The sequence below is a fragment of the Phyllostomus hastatus genome, unplaced genomic scaffold, assembly GCF_019186645.2.
Source record: "Phyllostomus hastatus isolate PE091 unplaced genomic scaffold, TTU_PhHast_1.1 phas_contig_34, whole genome shotgun sequence".
In the NCBI taxonomy this organism is placed as follows: domain Eukaryota; kingdom Metazoa; phylum Chordata; class Mammalia; order Chiroptera; family Phyllostomidae; genus Phyllostomus; species Phyllostomus hastatus.
The window spans coordinates 51,192,057-51,208,300 of NW_025333857.1; the positions used below are offsets into that span (position 1 = coordinate 51,192,057).

Genomic DNA, 16,244 nt, shown 5'->3' on the forward strand with positions numbered 1-16,244 from the left:
GTCAGCTCCTTGGGTATTTAGGTCTTTGACTGCCAGCATCTTGGAGGGTCAGCTAAGACCCAAGGCGCCATTGTAGAGCAGCAAGAACAAATGGGGCAGAGAGAGGCAATGAAATGCCACTAGCACAGACGTCACTCGATGTAGAACTTCCTTGACTCGGTCCACCGAGTCCTGCTCTGAAATCTAGAAGTCGCAGGCCACCAGGGATGAGGGATCGCTGAGACCTGCTTGCCCGGACCTGGTCTTGATCTAGAGCTGCAAGGAAACCTCGCACTCTTCCCAGGCTCAGCTATGGAGCGTCAGTCAGTGCTGCTAACTGAGGCTGCCCTGCTCCTGGACGAGTGTGTTCCCTGCCATACTGGGATGAGTGTTTTGAACAACCATTTGTTTATTGTTTGCTTAAAAGAATTCATAGTAGCCCTCCTTCCCCATATGGAAAATGTGAACATTGCTTTGTAGTGATTATTACCCAGTTCCAGACTGGCAGCTTTACTTTGCACTGCCTTGAACAATTTCTTAGGTGTTCTGGAAAGCTTAATTTGATGCTTTCAGAGCAAGACTGACAGTCTTGTAGCAGGAGCAAGATGACCGCACAATGGCTCGTATTGGCTGTGCTTCCTGTGGTGGAATAAAGTTAAATCAGCCATTTAAAAATTTTAAGTCTAACAAGATTTTGAATTGCTTTAATTTTGTACACATAAATGCCCCATATATATATTCTGAAATTCAGGTTCTTTTGTAATTAAAATGGTTTGTCTAGAGAGAATAATGATTACCCTAAATTTATTCTGCATACCAAAAGACTTATGATTCCTTTTTCTTTTTTATCTTGTTTTGACTTCTGAAATGATGAATGAAAGTACTTAAAATCTTTCATCATGTAATATTTCACATACACAAAATAATACTCCTAAACAAAACATTGTTTAATTTCTCATGGTTTTGAGCTTCATATAAATGGTGTTGTTCTGGATGTGACTTGCCTTTTTCTTTCTTTTTAGTTTTTTCATTGGGACCTGATTAACATAACATTATATTAGTTTTATGTGCACAACAAAATGACTCCATATTTGTATACATTGTGTAGTTATTTGTTATCCTTAAAAGTAGCAATCACTGGAAAAATAATCTAAAATATTAAAGCAATATCAAGAAGATTATTTTGAGATCTTGGGGTGCCAAAATAGATTGGATTACTTTTAGGCATGTTATTATGCCAGATTCTCACTGGGGAATTGGACATTTTGTGTCTTATAGAACTTGCTTTTTGTATATTTTCTTCTTATTATTATATTTGTGAATGAGATGCTCTACAGATTTTAAGCATTTTTTCATTTATATATGTATATTTGGGTACAAAAAGACAACTATATATGAAACAAGTGTTTCCTCTTTTACAGAGTTAAGTGTGAGGGAGTCTGACGCAAGAGTTTGCGATGAATCATCATGTAAATATGGAGGCGTCTGTAAAGAAGATGGAGATGGTTTGAAATGTGCATGTCAATTTCAGGTGAGAAAACCCAACCTACAATTTTACATTTCTCATATTTTATAATTCTACTGTCTCCAAATTACAAAACTTAAAACACCTTGAACCCCACAGGGAAGTAGGGGTCACAGCCCACAGATTCTTTTTTGTCAGGTGAAGTGCTATTATTTGTACCTTCTGCGCCTCTTTCTTTGAACTAAGAGGACAGACTGACAATAATAAATGTAAAAACGCATTGAAAAAATATTCGTTCTATTTAAATGTAAGGTATAATTGTCACCCAAGGGAAATAAGGTACAGGTTGCAGTTGAGTCTCTTTTAAAATGTTGACATTTCCCCCCTTCCTTTCCTTTCTACTCTGTTTCTTCCCCTTCTATTCTTACTGCTGCTATCACATCTTTTTAGTCTAAAGAACATCACTGACTAGGAGCCTCCGGGTAGGTCAGGGCTAGAGAGGGACTAGAAAGGGTAACCTCAAACGAAGATTTCTTTGCTTTTCAGGGACTGTTTGAGCTATGATTCCATTGTGTGTAAAGAAGGGCAGCAAAGTGTGCTACACTCGGTGTTTTCTTTTCCTTTTCTGTGATTGGCTTACCGTCTGGTTTTAGAATGCTACTCGCAAGGTGGTCCCTGATTCAGGATTTCAGATGAGAGCAAGATGGAACTAGAATTTTTTTCCACTTACGATCTTGCTTTAATCATACCCATTGTTTCCGATTTTGAGGGGAGGAAAGGGTGCAGCAGTCAGGGATGAAAGCATGGGAAAGTCAGTATTTGCAGTAACTGTCACCTCAGGCAGGTTTCTGTATGCTCCATCTGAAAAGAGAAGGCACATTCCTCTTAGGATGTTGTCATGAGAGTCAAAATCAGAAAGACATCCTGCATATAAAACCTCTATGAAAACGATAAACTATCATGTAGTTTATTTTCATTAACAGAAACAGAGAGTGGGTATAAACTGATTGTCCAGTCAGAGAGGTTCTTCATGGTCAAAAGAGACTTAACAATTTGCATTTATTCACAACAGCCACTTCTGACATGGCTTAGCTCATCTTGGGCTCACCTCTCCATGGTTATTCATGCAATAATCTGGCCAGTGTGTTGTGTGTCCGGCTGTTCTGCCTCCTCCCCCAAACCCTCTTAAAAGAGATGGTAACTGAAATGGGCTTCATTCCTTAAAAGAAGTTATTGGTGTTCATAGTGTGTATCCTAAGCTCTTGTGAACTTTTACTTCCTTCTGTTCTTTTACACTAGATGATTTTTATTGACCTATCTCCAGGTTCACAAATCCTTTCTTCTGTCGTATCCATTCTTCTGTCATATCCATTCTTCTCATTCCATGAGTTTTTAATTTCAGATATTTTATTTCTAAAATTTAGTTTCTATTAAAGTACTTTTAGTAGTTAAAATATTTAATATTTAAAATAGTTTCTATTCAACTGTTGAGATTTTTCTGTCTTTTCATTCATTGCAGACATAATTTCTGTGAGTACAAATATTATTGTTGCTTTAAAATCTTTGCTAATTTTAACATCTGGGACATCTCAGAAATCATCTTTGCGGATGGTCTTTTCATTTTAGAATAGATTGTGCTGTTCTATTTTTTGGTAGTAGAATAACTTTGTATTTATCCTATACATTGTGAATGACGAGTTTTAGAGCTTTGAATTCTCTTCTGTTACTCTGAAGACTATTGTTGTTTTTGAAATAGTTGGCTGAACTCAACGGCAAACTCTGTCTTCCCTATTATGGCAGCAACCCAAGAATGTTCATTTTTTTAAGCCTTCGCCGGGCTACTTGGAGTAAGCCCCCAGGAGTGATTCAGAAGAAGCCAACCAGAGTTTGTACACGGAAGCTGTGCCCGCCTCTGATTCTCCTTTCGGGTATTTTCTTTCTCACTTTCCAGCGGGCCTGGTTGCCCTAAATTCTGTCCTCTGGTGCTGCAGCCCAGAAAGATTGGAGGGGTTTTTTTATTAGCGTGTTAGGCGCCAGTACCAGGAAGACTGGAACTGTTCCCCTCTTCCACCCGTCTCATGGGTTCTCGAGACCAAAGTGTTTGATGTGGAATTGTTGGGCCAGTAGAATGCTCCTGTGCAGATGAACACTCTCACCAACAGAACTACATTAGACCGCTTATTTCTCCTCAGCTTGTGGGGAGTAGGCTTTGAAATCCTTTTGAAGTTTATAAATTTTAAAGGCAAAAAAACATTTTCAATTAGTGCTTGATTACCAGGGATATTAAAAAGGTTCCATATATTTATTTTGCGACTATCTCACATTCTTTGTCTATTTTTGGTGGCATTTTTCTCCTCATGGTGATTTGTGAAGGTGTGTGTATGTGTGCGTGTGTGTGCACACACGAGGTGCAGCACATTGTTTGAGTGCTTGTGTATTGTTTACTGTGCTGGGCGATTTATATTCATTACCTGTCTAAACATGTTATATATAATATATGTGGAAGATTCTATGGAAGTCTTGTGAGAATCTGATGTAGGTACTGTTTTGATATTTTTAAAGAGTAATATATGCTCGTAGTAAACAACTTGAACAATATATAAAAATATAATGAAAAATGTCTTCCTTCATTTCAGAATACCAGTTGTTCTTCTCAGAGGCAATATCTGTTACTTCTTGTATTTCCTTCTAGAAATATTCTGTGTCTTATACATATATGTATTTAATTTCTCCTCAAAGTACTAAATCACTTAATAGTGTTTACTTAGAGATAGTTCCTTTTCAGTTTATATGGATTACAGGAAAAGATTTCTGTATTTTAAGAAGTTATCCTAGTGTCATTTTCATTAATTTTTTTTCTTTTTATTGATTCTAGAGAGAGGGAAAGGGAGAAAGAAAGGGAGAGAGACATCCATGTGAGAGAGAAACATCAATTGGTTGCCTCTTGCACACGCCTCAGCTAGGGACCTAACCTGCAACCCAGGCATGTGCCCTGACTGGGAATTGAACCATCAACCTTTTGGTTTTCAGAGCTCATTTTCACTTTTTTGATATAGTTTTAAATGTAACATCCTGCTTATCTTTGTCTTTATGATCCTGACTTTCTTTCTCTGAAAGTCTTTTTCCTGCAACTCTTTAAGATTATAAATAAACTGTGTTTTGACCTTTTAAACATGCTCAAATAGCCAGAAAATCCTCTCATGATCTGTCTGAATCCCTTGCATTCTTACCTTGTGGCAAAGCAGGAGAGGGAAATAAAAGTTAGGAGCTGAGATCAGTAGACATTTATCCAGTGCTTAATTTGTGCTACATGCTAGGCTAGATGCTGAGGATATAAAGATGTTTCAAGTCGAGTTCCTTGCCTTGCAGGAGCAAACAGCCTAAGGGCTTACAGCGTGGTTTGATCCTGCCGCTGAGCAAACCTGCCTTTGACGACTCTGCCTTCTTAAAAGCTTATAAATCTGCTCAAGTTACGCTTAGGTTCTTTCCAGGTTAAGAACAATGACCTCACAAGCCCATTAAACATAGGAGGATGCTTTAGCAATATCTTTCAACTCATTTAAAAAACTTTGTTATGATTCAGCATGCTTTCAGTGTTAATAAAAGCTTCCAGAGATATAATTTTAATACATTTTAACAAATAATAACAGGATTTTAAATAAAGTCTAAAACTTTTTTTAGGCTATGAATAAGAATTATTTTATCTTGCCACATTATGTAAACAAAGCTACTTTTATTAATGTTGTACAAAGAAAGATGATGGGTATTGTATCTTTCCATTAAAACTTGGTTAATACACAAAGAGGAGTGCTTATGATGTTTTTCTGTTTTCTTTCTTCCTCTTTGATCCGGTCTAAGTCTGGAGGTCCGAGGGTCAGGTGAGCTGGTGACGTAAGTCAGTCGGTCTGAAGGCCCGAGAGCCTGCAGGATTCCCGTGCTCCCCCTTCAGCAGTCAGGTGGGGAGCGGGTTCTCTCTTCTCCCACTTATTTTGTTCTGTTCAGGACCTCAGTGCATTGGCCGATCCCACCTACACTGGGGAGGGCACTTACTTTTCTGATTCAAATGCTGATCTCATCCAGCAACACCCATATAGTCACATCCAGAAATGATGTTTAATTTGGGTACCCTGGGGCCCAGTCAAATTGATACATTAAATTAACCATCACAGCCTTATTTTTTTCTTATTGATTGTATTCAGCACCATTCCTGATATACAACACAGTAGGTACACATTAAATGCTAGAATAGATGTGGCTCCAGAATCGTATACTGCTGTACCTTCCTAAAGTACTTCCAATGACTTTCTATCTGCTAAAGAGAAGGTGTAGTGGAGCATTCTTTCCCCCAGCAAGCGAGGAAGTATAGAGGGGCAGACCTCAGGTGAGAGTCTCTGCCTAAGTCAAGAGTTGCCAGTTAAAATTGCCCAAATCCCTTACTTTGCTCATAGCATGAGGAGAGATTCCTAAGAGAGACCCTTGGAAACACACTGGCCAGGGATTAGCAGGTCTGCTTCTCCCGTCCCATGCTCGCTTGTAGGTCTGTGATTGTTAGGCTGAATTTGAGGGACATTGCCTAGACTACGTTACGCTCTCTGTCACTACCACCAGGTGACACAAAACTGGAGTGTATAGTGGTTAGAGTACGTCAGTTGGGAGAAATCGAGGTCTTCCACTTATTAACTAGGGCTTCGGGCCTGCTTAAATCTCACAAATGATAACAGCAATCAATCCCAGAACCAGCTAATGTTTTTTGAGGATTGATTATGGCTAGGTATAAATGCTAAAGATGAATTTCTCTTAGTCTTCATAACAACTTTATTAGAGAATACTATAATATTATTTATAAGTAGGACTTGACCGATGGGGAAAATGGCACTAGTGCTAGCCTGTAGACACATGGTTGGTGGACCCAGGATTTGAACCCAGCATTTACTTCAGAGTGCTAGCTCTAAGTACCAAGTCATGTGCGTCACAGGATTGTTATGATACTTAAGTTAGATAGGACATTTAAAGTTGTAGCCAGTGTTTACTAGATAGAAACTCTGGAACAAATGTTTGTTATTACCTTACAGATTCTCAGCCTGATCAGACTTAATGACCCTTTTTTATAACCAATAATTTGTATTCTGTTTCTTTACTGTTTTTTAATGAAATCTGTAGGTAAAGTAACCTATATAAATGCATAATTAAAGAAATCAATATAATGTATAATTGCAATGTAAAGGAGAAATAAAAATATTTGTAGTAAAATAATTATCTTACTATAAATTATTCAAAATGTAAATGCTTGGGCATGATTATGCTAGAAGACAATAGAGTAGTCAGACGCTTAAAACTACTTATAATACGTGTTTGGATTTAATAAAGATTAGAGCATTTTTATACCAGAAATATTTGAAAACAAAAATGTAGAGGTATGGTGGGTGCTAGAATAAAAGCTAGTATTAGGACAAGTTATAACAGAGCAGCCTCATTTCTACATGGTAAGTCTTACCATAGTTCCCATGTGAATGGCTGGAGAAGCATTCAGAAATTGTATGGTATGTACGCATGTATGTCTTTGTTGGGGGGAACTATTCTTTCCTCTGCTCTATATACGAGGTCTGTCCATAAGGTATCCAGCCATGTAACATGAAAGGTAGAGGCATTTATTGAAGAAGATACAAGATACAAGAAACGTTGTACACAGGACAGTGACGCTGCCTCAGTCCCCTTCAAAGTAGACGCCTTGGAACCTCACACAGTTCTCCCAGTCCCTATCAGCTGCCCCATCGTATTTTCCTGAATCTCATCAACAGTCTGAAATCTCTTCCCTTTCAAAGGTGATTTTAGTTTTGGGAAAAGCTAGAAGTTGCAGGGTGCCCAATCTGGGCTGTAGCGGGGCTGAGTCTCCTGGGTGATTTGATGTTTTGACAAAAAACTCTGCAGGAAATGTGATACATGAGTGGATATGTTGTCATGATGAAGCTGCCAATCACCAGTTGCCCATAGCTGTGGCCTTCTGAATCATCTGAATAGTTTCCACAGAGGAATGTTCAAGCTTAATGCAAACTTTGATGCAGATTTATTGCTTTACTTGCTCAGTCATTTTGAATGCTATAGCCACACAGCACATATGCTCCCTCAGCGGAGTCTACCACCCCCATGGACTAGTACAGTGAAGTTGTCATTGTTCACACATGCTCATTCCAGGCCACTTTCCTTGGCTGCCAGGTCACATTGATGTTGTGCAAACTGTTCCCATTATATTAACAATGGCTGGACTTTTCCCGGACAGACCTCTTATACCTACCATCCATGGTATCCGTCTGCTAAATTACAGTAATGTCCTTTATCATCGTAACAATAAAAAAGCCTTCATAGGGGCATCTCTGCCTAGGAGGTGATGTTAGTACCTTTGAATCCACGCCATTAGAAAGTCATTAAGCATTTGTTGAGCAAAGAGTTGGTAGAAAAGTTCATAGACTTAGCACTTGACATCTTGGAGTTTATGGTCTCTTTTGCTAAGTATGCATTGTATAATTACAAAGTAACATTGACTCCTACACACATTATATAAGTTATTGTGTACATTTTAGGGAAAGAGAATAAAGGGATGTGATCCATGAATAATTCCAGCAATATAGGAAGGCTTCCTAAAGTAAAAATTTAATTTTAATTAAAGTTGATGTAGGAGGCTGCTGATAATGTATAGCAAATCAACTTGAAATATTTATTAGAGATTATCTTTATCAGTGCTTGACCTTGTGGGAGCATGTCATATTTATGGCTCATAAAGTAAATTGATCGCTTTTTAAGAGTAAATGGGGTCAGACTCATAGATGGAGAGCAGGATGACAGCAAGGGGGGGGCAGGAGGTTAGGGGGTGGAGGGGTTGAGCAAAAAGGGAAAAGGACTCATGGACATGGACAACAGTGTGGTGGTTGTGGCGGGGATGAGGGTATAAGGGGACTAAATGGTAATGGAAAAAAATACAATCAAGATGAAATTTAAAAAGATAAAGAACAGAGTCAGCAAATGATGAAAGTAAACAACGTTCACTGGAGAAAAATTGAGAAATTCAGAAAATCATGAAAACAAAAAATATATGACAAGTAATATGAAAAACTTACTGATGTTTTCTTCCAGGATTTACTTTTTTCTGAATAATTAAGATTATATCTGTATAATGTACTTCCTTTCTTTACTTTTATTTATATCCTTTTAAAATTTGCATTCTGCCTTGTGGCATAAAATTCTCAGAAGTTATATATGTGGCATTATTTAACCTGCTTTCCACTTAACATCATTGATCTTTTTCTGTCACACAGTATTCTTTTTTTTTCTTTAGGGCAAAATATATTTTATTGATTATGCTATTACAGTTGTCCCATTTTCCCCCCTCCACTCTCCTCCACCCCCTCATTCCCCCTTTTAGTTCATGCCCATGTGTCATACTTGTAAGTTCTTTAGCTTCTACATTTCCCATACTATTCTTACCCTCCCCCTGTCTCTTTTCTACCTACCATCTATGCTACTTATTCTCTGTTACCTTGCCCCCCACTCCCCTGTTGATACACAGCATTCTTTTATAAGGTAATTCTCAGTGACTGTAATATTAATTACTTGAACAGATATAACATGCTTTAGGTTGTTTTTATATTAATAAGTTTTTGTCTGAAACTGAAACAGATACAGAGAAGAGGTGGATGGTTGTTAGGGGGTGGCAGTTGAGGGGCTGGGCAAAAAAGGGGAAGGGATTAATAAGCACAGACTGATAGTTATAAACTAGTCACAGGAATGTAAAGTATAGCATAAGAAATATAGTTAGCTGTATTGTAACAACTATGTGTGGTGCCAGGTGGATACAGGAAATATTGGGGGACACTTTGTAAAGTGGGTGATTGTCTGACTACTATGCTGTATACCTGAAACTAATACAGACTGAAAAACAAAAAATTGAAAAATAAAGAAAATTGAAATGTGTGTAATAATTTTTTGCCTGTAATAGGTTCCTTCAGATAGATCCCTAAACATGTAGCTCTGGATCGAAAACTGCATTCCTTTTTCAAGACTCTTGAAATGTGTTGTTAAATTATGTTCTCATAAGGTTGCAGCAGTTCAGATGACCATAACAGGCATATTGGTATGCCTGGCAAATTGAAGGTTTTTTGTTTAATGGCCAGTTTTAAGGAAGCTAAAAGTAGCATCTGATTTTACTGATCACTAGTGAAGGTCAGCATGTTTTATATATTAATTGACCATTTGTAATTGTTCTGTCAATTTGTCCATTTTAAGTTAATTTGTGTTATCTCTTTTTTTAGTAATGATAGTAACATCATTTTATTCAGATTTTAAAACTTTAGTTGTTTATGATATTTTTGACATATAGAAGTTTTGAAGTTTTTTAAACATACAGGTCCTGTGTCTTTTCTTAAGTCTGGTTTCTTCTTCATCTGTCTTATTTCTACTCATCCTTCAAATCCCAGTTCACATTTTTACTTTCTCTAAGAAGGTTTTTCGTGAATACTCCAGCTCACAGTGGTCGGTGTTAGATATTATACTTACTGTCTACACTTTTGATTTAGTACATGATCTATCTTTACTATATATATACCTACATATATATAATACATTTTCTGTTTGTATGGCACTCTAACAAGATTGTAAGGTCTCTGAGAACAGACCTCATAGCATTTGTGCCTTTGGATAGCATATTACATAAGTGCATTTGATCATAATATAGAGACATTTTATTTTTAGTGTTCATCACAAATATTGCCAGGAATCTCCTCTTGAATTCTCTCACTGGATCTTTACAGCTAACAAAATGATGTAGATAGGAAAGGGACTTTTATTCTTATTTCTATGGATAGTTAATAGTTGTTTTCATTATAAATGTGAAAAAAGATAAGAGAAAGTAGTATCGTTCTTCTTTTTTTCAACCAAATAAAAGAATAAACTATTCTATAGTTAGGAGTGTGTCATAATACTATGGTAATGCATTCATGAATATGAAATAAACTATGAATATTCATGCATGTTTCTGAGAATTTGTTTTTGTTTCTTTTGCAGTGCCATACAAATTACATTCCCGTCTGTGCATCAAATGGAGACACATATCAAAACGAATGCTTTCTCAGAAGAGCTGCTTGTAAGCACCAGAAAGAGATAACAGTAGTAGCAAGAGGACCGTGCTACTCTGGTATGTTGTGATGTTCTTCTGAACAAATGTTGGAAATGGTTCTGCCACATTTTCTCAAAGGAGGTTTGCAGCCACAGGTGTATTCCCAGAGTGCTGTTTGCATTGGTGGTGATTGTGTGGGGAGTAGGGGACTCTTTTCCCCCCATTTTGTGTTATTTTTTAGCCCCAAATGGTCTTCTATCAACTACGTTACTTCTTCGTACCCTCATAATGCTTAATGTCTTCTTTTGTGGGGACTTTGCATTTCTTTTGTCTGTGGTTTGACTATTGGAGTAGGATTTGGGGTGGGAAATGATATGGGGCCCAATGTGTTGATTTTTATTTTTTTGGTTGAGGGGGAGAGGTGGGGAGTATATCCGTGGAAGCCACTAGTGGCGCCCCGGATGCATCTCTTTCCCAGCTCTTCTCTTTTCCTGTCTTTTTTTTTACCTGCCCACCCTTATCACCCACCTCCCCCTCGTTGTCTGTATTTCCTTCTCCTTTTCTTCTTGAGTTGGTAGTGGTTTGTTTTGGAAGGAATTAATGTAAGTTTCTCATTTGCATTCATACTTGGGGGCAGTGATGAAGGCGAGGCATTGTGATTAGAACTCGTGTATGAAGGTTAGCAGGGAAGGTGGAGACTACTCTTCCATGATGTATTCATTTTCTCTCTTTCCCCACATATAACAGGGCCTGTGTTCACAGTTTTTATTAGGGCTCCATGACATAAGAATGATTGATCGATTGTCCGTGGTTGATCTCAAACTTCATGTTCATTAATACCACATGACTCAACGCCCCCACATTACGTTACGTGGTTGGTCTTTCACCCTAAGGCTGTTGAGTGCGGTTTGCGCTACCCTAAGATCTGGTGCGGGCAGTACCCTCCCTAAACAAGACATTTCTATCAGGTATGACATAGATGATCTCCCAGAAGCTGAGGACAAAGACCAGACGTTTTTTTGGGCAGGGCCACATTCTTTTCCATACACTTAATAATTAGGTGCTTGGTGAAATTGTGTTCTTAGGCCAACTGATTGTTATTTGGTGTGGTTCTCACCCACTTCTCTAAGTACACAGTGTTTCAAAGATTTGATTGAAAGACTAAGAAGGAATTTGGAGTTCTTTGCAATCCCCAATTAACTGTTCATTATTTATGAGTGGTATGTGTTTAAGACACCAACCACTTTGATAGACAGTGAGTGTTAAACATTAGAAGGCGTAGTGGAAGATTGGAAAAAGCACTGCACTAGGGCTAAAAGACCTGTGTTTAAAGAGACTCTAGTTCTTTTTTTTAAAAAGATTTTATTTATTTATTTTTAGAGAGGAAAGGGAGGGAGAAAGAGAGAGAGAGAGAGAAACATCAATGTGCAGTTGCTGGGGGCCGTGGCCTGCAACCCAGGCACGTGCTCTGACTGGGAATCGAACCTGCAACACTTTGGTTCGCAGCCTGTGCTCAATCCACTGAGCTACGCCAGCCAGTGCCGAGACTCTAGTTCTTATTTACTGCATGACCTTGGACAAGTCACTCAGAGTCCCAGTTACCCAAATTGTTAAATGGGTATTATCTCCTGGGGTAGTAAAATGAGGATTGAATGAGCTCAGCTATGAGGTGCTAGCCCTGTCAATTTTGTTGTCTGCTGGGTGGGTCAGTGTTGCTCATGGCATTTGGTCTTTGATTGGTCCTGTTCCCTACATTAAACATAACCTTCTCTTTGTTGACTTCAAAATTCCTAATGCTTTAAGCCTTTGCTCCTCTGTGAAAGCTTTCTTCCATGCCATCTCCTGGCAGAGTTTCTTCATACTTGGGGCATATCTCTATGTACATAGCTTACTTTATTTCATTTATCTGACATATCTATTTCCAGCCAGATCAGTTGTTTCTCAATTGGAAGGCAGCATCCCTGCCTAGGGAGGCACATCATAATCCCGGGGCTGGTGTGGGGTTATGTGGGCTGGGGAGGGTGTGGGTACAGTGAAAATACAGTTTACAAGAAGAACTCCACCTCATTATCAGAGTAGTCATGTTGTACTAAGCAGGGGCTTGCTGCCCAGTCCCAGCTCTTTGTCTGGGGGTGGGGCGGCATGTGAAACTTTTGTTCTCAATGTTACCAAAGATCAAAATTCTCTCCTGCACGTGCTTCGGATGCATGACTTACAATTATGTTGTTTCTGAAGAACAGCTCAGTATCTGGTTAGAAACAGCGTAAGACCAGTTTGAGCTGGTTCTGCAACTATAACAATGTATCATGTATTTGGGAATTTTAAATAACACTCAAGGAAGGTGTTAGGATTGTATTTTTAAAAATTGGACATGGGTTGAAAAAAATTGGTCATTGAGTAAGTATCTCCTGCCTTCGGATTGTTTTACTAATTTATTCCTTTATTCATTTACCATGTTGCCTAGCACATCTGTACCCAATCAGTGTGGGACAGGAGGAAAAGGGGAATGTTTTTGTAAAACAATTTTGGTCATAAAAGTAATTTTAAATAGAGTTCCCCTCTTCCTTCTCTTTTATTTCTGCTTTCACTCCTTCTTTTCCTCCTTCTTTAGAGAAAATGTAATTTTTTTTTTATGACTGATGAATCAAAATTGAATGCAATTGAAGACTTTTTATGAAACCCCATAAAGATTTTGCAATGGGTACTACCTAAAGTGATTCTCCAGTTCTTCCCGTTTCTGCCACATCTGAAGTTTGGCTATCGTCTGGAGGAGCTGGAAGGCGAGGGAGCAGTACTGTTGGGGGTGTCGTCGCCCACTCCGGAGAACTGTGAGAGGGAAGCACTGGAGTGGGTTCTCCAGGGCGTCCTCCCCCTGCGAAGCGCTGCCTAGAGTGTCAAGTTCCTCACTTGCCACCTCTGCTGTTTTCCTGCTGTGTGCTCATGACACCACAGCACCACTCTTTTTCTCGACACGCTCTGTGCCATATGTTGGTTCTTTTAGGATTATAGAATAAATATTTTACATTCGTTCCATCTTAGGCTGGCTCCTTGCTAGAAACTTTGAGGGAGGCTCTTTAATTTCACTAGTAACAAGTCTCCCACTTACCTCTTGGTGAGATTCCTTCTGGTTAGGTTTTCCGAGTTAATTTCATCAGTAATAGGAAAACCCCAACCCTGAAGTTTTTTTCCCTTCTAAACTCTGGGGGCTTTTCTTACCTTTTGGCTTTGGGTTTTTATGCACAGATTTCTTTAAGATTTTTGGAGTAAGACCCAAAGCCCTTTCCCTCCCTTTCTAATAAAAACAGTTTGTTCATTATTTCTCTTAAGCTTTAACAAAATTAAATTTTTCTTGTGCCTTTTAAGAGAGTTAATTAAAATATTTTCTAGTTAGCCATTTACTGTGGAATATTTATTGGTCTTTGCTCTGTGCAGGGCACCTGGATATTTCCTGAATGGGCTGCAGAGATGCATGAGGTATAGAAGTTAGTGTGCCCAAGGAGTTTATATTTAGAGAAAAGCACAAAATAGGTATATAAGAATAAACTATTATATATTTTAAAAAACCTTGGAAAAGGGCCACCTGAGAATGGATATCCCAGTTTGATTTTTGATAAGAAACTTCCTATTTGAGAAGATGAAATTTCCAGGAAGAGTGTTCATCTTTACTCTGTTTTGTTTTTGGTTTTTTTTTCCTCAGATAATGGCTCGGGCTCTGGAGAAGGAGGTAAGTCTCAAGTACCCTGTAAAGAGCATTTGTTTTCTTTCTCCTTTTATTGAGCTAAAAGTCACATACCATACAATCTACCTGTTTAAAGTATACAATTCAATGGCTTTTAGTACATTCCAAGAGTCATGTTTTCATTATTACCAATTTTAGAGCATTTTCATTATCCCAGAGAGAAACCCCACCCTTAGCCGTCGTTCCAGTCCCTCTGTCCCCCTTTGTCTGGCATCTTTGTGTCACGCAGTTATTTTTCACTAAAGGCTCGCTGTCAGATGGAGGGGACATGTAGCTCCTGTTAGACTGAGGTCACACCAGAGTGCCCTCTCCATAGGACCATCCCCACAAGCGACTGTAGCTCATGAGGAACTTCCAGGGTATGGTATTGAAGAATCCAGAATGAGTTGTGCACAGCAAAGAGAAGACTTGAAGAACAGCCCTGCTGGAATCTAGAGTTTAAACTATTAAAATTTCCCTGTTTGTTTTAATTTAGTTTTTACAAATATATGAATTATTTCTGTTGTCTAAAACTAATACTTGGGAATAGCATGTAACAGTTCATTCTAAATTTTCAGAATTAAGAATGACTGCCTCTTAGTTTAATGAGGCTATGTATAATTTTTAATGAGTATCCACCGTATGCAAAATAATGCTTGAGGGACTATGGGGATGCAGAAAGAGGAAACTCGCTGACGAATGAAAACCACAGTGGTGATACTGTCAGCAGTATTTAACACCTTACTCCAGGCTTCCACATTTCCTAGCATCCTAAAGTTTCATCTCAGGTAGGGATTTTATTTTTATTTATTTTTTAAAATTTTTATTGTTATTCTGTTACAGTTGTCCCATTTTTCCCCCTTTGCCCCCCTCCACCCAGCCCGTCCCCCTGCTCCCATAGTCAGTCCCCACACTGTTCGTGTCCATGGGTCACTCATACATGTTCTTTGACTAGCCCCTTCCCCTTCTTTCCACCATTATCCCGCTTCTCCCTCCCCTCTGGCAGCTGTCAGTCTGTTCCCTGTTTCCATGCCTCTGGTTCTGTTTTGCTGGTTAGTTTATTTTGTTCATTGGATTCCTACATTTGGAAGGGATTTTAAAGGTCACCTAGGGAATGGAAGAAATGTCCTGAGGAAGAAGTTCATGGATGACAGTTTCAGCTTAAAAAAAAAAATGATTGAAGCTTTGTGCGTAGGTTAGGGGACTAATTTGCTAGCACCAACACTTGTTTTCCTCACAGAATATGTTGTACTCAGTATTGGCAACATTTTTTGGACTCAATCATTGATGTATTTTGGAAGTAATTGTTTTTCAAGAGCTGGGGTACATTTTCCCCAGAAATAGAATAATTGCTGTTGGAAACATGAAGCATATCTGGGAAGGATCCCAACTCTTGGTTGAAAGTTTAATTTTTCTTTCTGAACAGAAGAGGAAGGGTCAGGGGCCGAAGTTCACAGGAAGCACTCCAAGTGTGGGCCTTGCAAATACAAAGCCGAGTGTGATGAAGATGCAGAAAATGTTGGGTGAGTTGTTTGAGATATTTTTATTCTGTTGTAGAAAGGTGTCATTTAACCTGCTTCTGTATGTTTCATGTACGCCTTCTGTTTTTTGTTGTTGTTGTTTACAGCTAGTCTGCTGACTTCTCTCAAGTTGATAGAATGCTGTAGTTACTTAAGTCAATGTAGGTATTATATTTTAGAACAAAAATCTGTTTGTAATGTTTTTTGGTTCTTACCTCTGTTATTTTTTTTCACTGATAGTTTTATATATATTTTATACTAAAGCCTAATTTTATTCATCAGAAATACTCTTATTCTGATTTACCCTGCTTATTATACTTTCAATTAATATCAGTAATATATAGTTTCTTCTTAACTTGAAGTTTTACATAAAAATGTACATATATTTTCACGTATTAAACATTCCAAAACTGTTTCAAAATTTTAGATGATAGTAAGTAAATATCATATAAGTAA

At 38.3% G+C, this 16,244-nt stretch overlaps 1 protein-coding gene across 2 annotated transcripts in view; it reads left to right on the plus strand.

The window, feature by feature from the left end:
• LOC123819986 (myb/SANT-like DNA-binding domain-containing protein 3) overlaps positions 1–16,244 on the plus strand; it is a 122,954-nt gene that overhangs the window by 64,009 nt on the left and 42,701 nt on the right. For both annotated transcript variants that reach the window (XM_045840633.1, XM_045840630.1), the window contains 4 exons: positions 1,401–1,510; positions 10,499–10,628; positions 14,248–14,274; positions 15,695–15,791. In XM_045840633.1, the coding sequence (XP_045696589.1) occupies positions 1,401–1,510; positions 10,499–10,628; positions 14,248–14,274; positions 15,695–15,791 (364 nt within the window). The remainder of the gene's footprint in view (positions 1–1,400; positions 1,511–10,498; positions 10,629–14,247; positions 14,275–15,694; positions 15,792–16,244) is intronic.